General features: G+C 38.7%; 1 protein-coding gene across 3 annotated transcripts in view; it reads right to left on the bottom strand.

Moving 5' to 3' along the window:
- The window catches only part of LOC110782796 (protein RST1), a 38,805-nt gene extending 30,478 nt beyond the window's left edge, over positions 1–8,327 (bottom strand). For 2 of the 3 annotated variants that reach the window (XM_056843438.1, XM_021987049.2), the window contains exons 1-4: positions 7,745–8,327; positions 2,603–2,887; positions 2,385–2,468; positions 1,453–1,729 (exon numbers count right to left, since the gene is read on the bottom strand). In XM_056843438.1, the coding sequence (XP_056699416.1) occupies positions 1,453–1,729; positions 2,385–2,468; positions 2,603–2,887; positions 7,745–8,143 (1,045 nt within the window). In that variant the 5' untranslated portion in view covers positions 8,144–8,327. Of the gene's footprint in view, positions 1–1,452; positions 1,730–2,384; positions 2,469–2,602; positions 2,888–6,114; positions 6,239–7,744 lie in introns of all 3 variants that reach the window. The other variant, XM_056843439.1, reaches the window with a different exon arrangement.
- Between the last annotated feature and the right edge of the window lie 279 nt (positions 8,328–8,606).

Below are 8,606 nucleotides of genomic sequence, written 5' to 3' on the forward strand. Positions count from 1 at the left end.
ACTGCCAACCCACCTAACCCCCACCAGCCCATCTTTCGGCGACCACCTACCTTACTGCCACCCCCAACTGACCACCATGTAAGCTACTACCCATCCAACTGCAACCACCTATTAACCACCACCCGCCGCGTCTCAAAAAGAATTCTTTTGAATTACGGCACTACCAGGGTTAACTAATCCGCGGCGCGCTTTAATACGTGGAATACAAATCGCTGCCTAATTATATTAAATTAGCCCAAAAGTGTTCCCCCAACACCAGTGCGCGTATTTCAATACGCAATTCGCGCGGGGGGGGGGTATTTAGGTAACACTGGGCACTACTATGACCAGCCTCCACCACGACCGACCACCATAATCCCTGCCAGCCAATACAGCACCAACCTCAGCCGCCTCAAAACAATAATAAGGGGGGATCTGTTTCTGGACCGCTCTGCCTAGGCGGAAGAGTCTGCGACTCTGCAGTGGACGCTGGCACGCTGCCGGTGGCTTGGTCAACTTTTTGTTCCTGCATTTTAGGTGATGAGCGCGTGTTAGTGGCTGTGGAAGGTAGGCAAGGCGTGGCAGATGATGGATTTGGTGTCGGTGGTGGTAGGGGCTTATAATATGTAGAGGAGAGAGAAGGGGGGAGAGAGGTGGATTGGTCAGTGATGTTGGTGGTTGTGGTGGCTGTGTCAGAATGTTATGAACCCTCCTAGGCCACAAGGCCGACAACTCTGCTGATATATGTACGAAGCAAGGACAAGGGAAATTCAGTCAAGGCCATATAATTCAGTTCAATAGAATACAGATTGTTAGAAATTAGAACAGTGCAACCATAAAAGAAAGGAGGGGAACGCGGGTAAGAGTATTCAGAAAATCGTATTGCATTTTGTTTTCTTTTTGGAGAGATTTGAGCCTCTCGAATGCTCAGTTGTGGTTGTCACTTTTTCTTCCTCAATTAATCAAATATCCTTCTTCCTCCTATTTTCTGTGATATTTTTGATGCCTTTATCTTCAATCCCTCTGTTTCAGTGTTTGCTATCCAAAAGCATCACACAGGAAAGAGAGAGAGAAGAGAGAGAGAGAAGAGAGAGAGAGAAAGGAAAGAAAAAGGGGAAGGGTAAAGTAGTAAATGAAATTTGCAGTTTTAGTACTTCTTCGCAACATTTATCAATTAACTAGAGGAACCCTCAACATAAGGAGATTAGAAGAATGCTTGGTATTATTTCAAAAAGTGAGGTCCTATGTTCAAACAATAACATGTGTTCACATATAGACACATATTTACACACAAAATGAACCATCAAGTGGATTTAAAAATAGATAAATCATAAAGAGAAGTACAGACTTTGCAAGGAGAAGTGATATACATATAGACCAAGAACACCCAGCTTTCTTTCACCACAATCTAGCAAACCAAAGCTTCAATCAACTAGTTTGTCAGATAAAGAGGGAAAAAAAACATGTTCTCACCATCTTGAAGTCTCCACCTGAGGAAGTATGCTAAGAGGTCAAGGACATATAACTTTTCATCTTCCAGTTCCAATTGAGCGAGAAGAACACATAGAGATAACATAGGAGAGGAAAATTGAGGGACATATTGCAATTTAAGCTCTATCTGGAAACTCAAAAGTCTCCTCGATAATTCAAGGACAGGCTTGCTCTCAATATTACGCTTCTCAAAATCCGAGCACAATGTGAGAAGAGCATCCAACAGTTTCACCCCAATCAATTGGACTTCAGTAACCATCTACCAAATATAACTTGAATATCAGAATAGTAAAACAAAGGAATAAACCTGTTCTTTCCCTGGAATGAATTGCAAGAAGTATTACACTTTATAATTGTTACTCTTATAAAAATGATCTCTTTTAATTTAGCAACAAAACTGAAGTTAGAGAATATAGAGTCTCCCTTAAGGTCCTTAAAGGGATATGAAGATACAAGATGTGCAGCAATGTTTTTCTTCTCTCTCTCTTCTCCCAACCTCCTTTGACTACAAGGCACACTTGCACATAACATTCGTATAAGGAATGACTTTAAACTGTCAGCTCTTTCCCCCTGCTACCCCCCCCCCCAACCAACACCTTTGGATAAAATTGCTAGGAGAAAGTATGAAATCCATAAAAAGTACAAGAAAATGCAGCCCACGACACTTCTTTTACCATAATCTGCCCTTTTCAATTTTTTTTGCTATGGTTCATGTAGAAACAAACATAATGTAGAACAGATCCTCAACATAAGTGGTTACACTCCTTAATCGTGTATTGATAACAAAAGAAAGAAGAATACACATTTCCACTCTTCAAGGAAGCAAGGATCAGAAAACTGAAAAATTAAAAGTTCAGTAAGGACAACATTCAGCCGGAGTAAAGAAAGAGAGAAATGAAGAAAAGAAAACATACTGATCCCATCTTAACTATGTGACGCAAAACCACACTGTACGCGTCGACTAGAAACTCAGCAAAAATGGCAACTTTTGCAAGATCCTGTAGAAACAAAACAGACAAAGAAACCAATTGCAGTTCTTTCAAGTAAAACTTTCTCCAGTACCACCCAAGAGGCAAAACCAATCCTCAAAATCTTTAATGTTCTAAAGAACTTCATGATCCAGTCTACATACCTCGGCACCTCTAAGGTTAAAGCATCTTAAACAACCAATCAGCATCTCCAGAAGGGGATTCGCCTCATGAAGTAAGGAACAACAAAGAGACATCAACGAATATATCACAAGGCTCAGGAATGAGGATAATGATGAATCTGAAGAGCATGCCCTAAGAACAGAAAAGGTCAACAAGGGCCTTAAAAAGTCACAGACTTCAGCAATCCCACACTGCTTGCCATGCACCACAAACAAAACAACTTGTTGCACAAGTTCACTTTGGGCCTCTGACCGACATGTTACAACCTGAAAAAATAATCCGCTTATCTTAAATATGTTTCATAATATGTATAGCTATCAGTATCAACCTAATAGATAGCTGTTTACATTTAATATGTATAAGTATAGGGCTTCGCGCCTTCATCCATTTCCTCAAGATTGTACGAGTCCACAATCACTACACGAGATGAACCCTGGTTTGGTGAATTTTAGTTGGCCGAATGCCCCTTCCTATAACAACCTGACGCACTGCGATGCCGGAGGGGCACCTCCGATTTCTGGTCCCCTTCGCGTAACTTTCATTCCTTAGTTTGAGCTTGCTTGCGAACTAAGAAGGAACGAAGTCGCTTAAGCGAAGCTTTCGGTTGGTTAAGCTTATTTAGTTTAGGAGTGCCGGCTCCAGGATATTGAATATCTGGGACTGAGAGTGCCAGGCTGCGACCCATCTTTGCAAAGCAAGAGCGAGGCCAAGAAGCAGCAGCACTCGTACACTAGAAGGATTTGGGTATAGAGCTCCTTTCCTTCAGCGGTAAGACTTTCTAGAGATAGCCTTCCAGACTCAATCTTTTGACAGGATCTTCTTTAGCTGAACCTGAGTTCATTACCAGAGAGGTTATGAAATCTACCAGAGAGTCAAGGGCAAGAGTGAGTCTTACAGTCCTTATCTTATGTAGAAGGAACTCTTCTTCGCTTTCGCCACTTCGCGATATTGTGCCAATTCCAGTTTTAGACTCCCGCCATTTTTATTCAAGATAGTATTGCTAGGTTGATTTCCATTTTCCCCCAGGGGTTACTATTTCGTTGGCAAGGGATACCCCACTTCCCGGTCTAGCTTCACTAACTGTATTCACCGCTTTCCTCAAATCAACTTTCATCAAGCATCTAGGAGAGATACTCTTCCTATTATAACCTTTAATAAGCTCTGTAGCCATTCTAATATTGTCAGCTATAAATCCCTTTTTTTATTCTGCTTTCCCCGGAGATTCCTTCCAAGGAAATGGGAATGGATATAATGGCACGGGCTCTTTCTGGATTGGTGCACTCACCCCCTTTATTCGAGTAGTTTTTTCTTCGGCAAATTACCTGAGGCCTACGCTTTTTTGAGTCCAATCGTAGATTTTATGCCGGTAGGTATATTAAAAAGGTCGAACTACTATACTAAGCGCTTACCTAAAAAAGAAAAAAGGTATGTATATGGTATATCTCATTTTCCAGATTCTATCTACGGAATGGAGATAGGGCAGAGGGGGGGCATAAGCGCGAGAAACGAACTCCGTTAGGACACCTCCTTCTTTTCTTAATACTCGAGTTACTCTAGCTGCTGCCATAAGCTTTGAGTCCCGATCCTCCTTCAAAAGTGGTGATGTTTAAAAGTTTGCATTTTTAAAGATTCAACAGACATACGCAGCTCCAGGAGCGAAAGATTTTCAGCAAGATTAGATCCCCACAATAAAACATGGGAACAATTCAGTGTTACCTAATCCTCCAATCACCCCACGAACCGCGAACCGGAAAAGCGAATTACAACATGAAAATGGTATAATTCTGGTCTAATTAGCAAATTAGGTAGCGAATAGCGAACCCGTACCCAATCTCATACTAGTGAACCAGGTAACGGTGGAACAATTTACTTCCAAAGATAGAACACGAGTTCACCAAGAAAGGCCAGCAATTGGAAGAACTCTTTATAGCTTAATTAAAATGCAATAGCAATATTACAAAATTTACAATGCTTTCTAGGGAAGTTATAAATCCCAAGTGGATGATGACGTCGATTCAGGAAAGAATTTAATCCGTTTACATGCTGTTTGGCCTTATTCTTTCGAATCAAGAATCAAATTTCATTTTTTTTTTGTTATCATTTTTGAAGAATTTTCTTATGTTCACCACAAAAATCTTATAGTTTTTTTCTTACCCTATTTTTTTTTTCTCTTGTGATATTTTGGTATATCAACTCCATAAAGTATAGAGTTATAATGTACTAAACTTTATCTACCTTATTATTAGGAACCCAAAGACTCATAGACTATAACAAAAATGTATCATAGATTCATAGGAACAAATAGAATAATGGACTAAAAAAGGAGGATAACAAGATAATAAGCCAACAAAGAATTATTTGACTAAGAAGTGAAAAAATTTCACAATTTTGAATTAGAATTAACAAGGTAGTAGTAGCCAATTGCATTCACAATTGACATAGTACACCACTAGGCTTCAGAAAATTGAAGTACTTGAATTTAGATTTAAGAATGGCAGAATAAACGAAGAAGCCTTGGTCCATGTATCACCATAAAAGAAATTTGTTTAGGATTCATGGTTGTGAAATAAAACCAAAAAAAAAAAAAGTTTTGAAAAAGACACAGACTAAATTTGTTCACACCTAAGTCTGCAGGCTTTCATGGGAAGGAAAAAAATAAATGATATAATAAAGTCTGAAACAAAACTTGCAAATTGCCGACAACGTGGCCAGCGGTAGAGAACAACAGAATGACCAAGTTGTTGCTCGGCACAACAACACTACTTGATTGATAACTGTAATACTCTTTCCCCGCCTCTCGATTTTTTTTCTTTATGTTAGGAGGTTTAACATGCGCCAACCCCACACCCTTCCCGGGGTATCTAAACCCCATACCTTGTTGGTTTAAGGTATGGGTTTAAAACTTGTAACTTTCCCAAATAAACGTTAGGTAACGAATTTAATGATTCTAAACCCATACCTTATAGGCTTATATCTAACTTTCTTGAATCAAACACCCCCTTTATGTTTTCATGTTCATTATAGCTAAGACCCCTTAACAGAGTAAAGTAAGTACAAAAAGAAAAAGCAAGCAAAACACTAGTGTCATCTTATTGTCACTTCAAATGCCAGAACCTTTCCTGTTATTTGTTTGTTTGTTAGTTCTGAATCACGGAAAGAGGCATTGTTGTTGATGCAAAGGTGTTTTGTTTCAATCATTGGGTAACATTTCTCATAGTTAAAGTGGTGAACCTTCCCAGATGTATTAGAAATTAATCATTCCACAAGGTTTTCAAGCCAGACATAGATAATTTCACAAGGTTTTCAAGGTAAGGTTCAATTAGAGACAGAGGAAGCTGGCAGATCCAATAGAGAACATTAACAGGTGTTTGTTGCTATTATTAAGCCGAGATTTAGGCTGTTTAAGGTGCTAGAGAATCAGGTGAGTCAGCCCCTGCTCTGAGTGGAGTTGATCAGGTCTTTAGGAGAGGGAAAACTTGTAAAGTAATTTTACCTCATATAGTTTTAGTGGGATGTTTGGTAAAAGATAGTTTCAGTGGGCTGCTTCAGAAGCAAGAGGAAATCGGACTTCAGCGAGGTGCCTGTGGCTAGGTTGCATTGCTCGTTTGTGGAACGATCTGCAATACAGGCATGAGAAAATCAGTCTTGAAAGACAACCAGGAACTTCCCAGACTTAACAAGGATAGGAGGATAATGATGAATTTATAAGTGAGTTTGACAAGGATAGAAAGTTGCTATTACAAAATGTGGAGGTTGTTTCCCCAATGGTGAAGCGGATCAAGTGAACTATGTGAAAGTTCTGCTAATTGTCATGATGTTGCTAGTCCAATCTCAAACGGAAAGTAAAAAACTAAAATCAACTTTCTGATGAGAACAAATACCTTGATTGATATCAAAATACCCTTAGAAATTCAGTATTCCTTCTTTGGCCGGATTGGCCCAATTATCGATTACAAGATTTAGCTTGTATGAGTTATTATTGGCTTGATACTAATAACGGAATTCGTTTTAGTATATTAAGAACATATGTATCCGTAATTTTAAATGAATATCTGATATATTTACTATTAGTTGGTAGACAGATAGAAGCATACGCACCTTGTTGTACATTCAATTCTGATGCATGATACTAAATCAATAACGTGCTCGTTATAACCGAAATGAATCAACATCATAAGCTTTATTAAGTATTTTTGATAAAATAAATCGATAAGGTATTGAGAATACCAAATTAAAATATCTGGCAGTGTTATTACTGATCAGGAAAACCTCTTCCGCTGATGTTGAGGTTAATGTTTTGAGACGGTTGTCATGAATTCATCCATCCTTTGCTAAAACGGATGGAAGACAATGGACTACGACACAAAGTTTGCAGATAACATCATAACCGCATTACAACCACCATTGTTAATAAAAATAATTGAGTTTAGTTTTGCAATAATTCAAGAATTTTTACGTGTCAAGGAACATGCCATTAATAATAGTAATAGCAGGATATATATTGGACTTTCAATTGAGTCCATCCAATACTAAAACGGGTCAACCTAATTGTCAAAACCATATTTCTATATTAGTTTGTAGAATCTTAAATTTTCCATGTTACCCTTGATGATATCCTTAACCAAATATTCCAAAGAACTCAACACTAATATGATCCAAAATCAAATGTGGCCTATTAATTAGAGAGGACAGAGTGATATCCTTTCATTATTGTAATCTAATGTTTATATTAGAGGTTTTAAGGGTTTACTTAATACTTATGTTATGTAATGCCTTCCTGAAGATAAGGGTTTGCTTAAAGTTGTAAAAGCTTTGGATGATCATATGAAAACCTAAATATTAGCTCGGAGGGTGTATCATCTTTGAACTATTTCGACTTCAATCTCCGCTTTGTGTTAGCTTAATAAGCTAAATTCCTTATTGTGATTGATTTGTGCCATACTTCCATTCCAATCCATATGTATTTGGTGGGGAATTTATCAATTATTCACTTAGCCGTAACACGGATCAACCATTTTCAACAACAACAAAAACAACAACAACAACAACAACAACAACAACAACAGCAATAAAAACAACAATAACTACTACTACTTCAACAACAATAGAATGCATAAAATTACCTTAATAAACGGGTGATTCTCCGGAGCATCAACAAAATTCTGAGAACCGAACCTCCTAGTACAAAACCCGAAACGAACAAGAAACCCAATGCCTTTAACAAATACATTAACAAAGCGAGGCGGACAACCTTCAAGGGAAGATTGAAGCTCAAGAAGGGCAAAAGAAGGGTCTAATTTGGAGTCCTTGACGAGGCGACAAAGCTCGCGCACTGATTGATCAACCACAGCAAGGGAAGACGATTGAAGGCACTGAGTAATGGCTTCTCTCTCAAAGTCGGAAATAGAGTTCAATATTGAAGGCGTAGAACGAAGTTTATCGAAAATTTGGATAACAGCGTAGCGTTGTAGTGAGGGTTGGGGAACCCGAGTTCGCACTAGCAAGGGAGCATAAGCTTCCATTGGAGAGTAATTGAAGAATAAATTGTGGGCATTAATGGATTATTTGAGAAAATTACAGAGATTCTGTCGAGGGTTTGCGCCGGTAGAAATGGGTGCTGCTCTGGTATTGTTGTCGGAGGACGGAGAATAGTGAGCGACTAGACGGGGGAGTAGAAGAGGGAGTGGGTTGTGTGACTTGTGTCATGTGTGTGTCCAAAATAGACGCGAGTGGGCGAGTGTCTCGTATCAATTACTTCCTCCGTCTCCTAATAATTGCACCGTTTTGTCGTTCCTTAATACTTGTACCACTCTTATAAATAAATATTTTTATCAATATTATATTTTTCTCACATTTACCTACTAACCCACCTACAGCCCTACTCCCTACAAGAAATCATTTAAAAATTCACACCCCCTACTCACTACTCCTCAGTCTCCACCCCTTACACATTTCTCACTGACTATATTAAAAAAAATACTCCAC

This window comes from Spinacia oleracea, chromosome 4 (assembly GCF_020520425.1).
Source record: "Spinacia oleracea cultivar Varoflay chromosome 4, BTI_SOV_V1, whole genome shotgun sequence".
In the NCBI taxonomy this organism is placed as follows: Eukaryota; Viridiplantae; Streptophyta; class Magnoliopsida; order Caryophyllales; family Amaranthaceae; genus Spinacia; species Spinacia oleracea.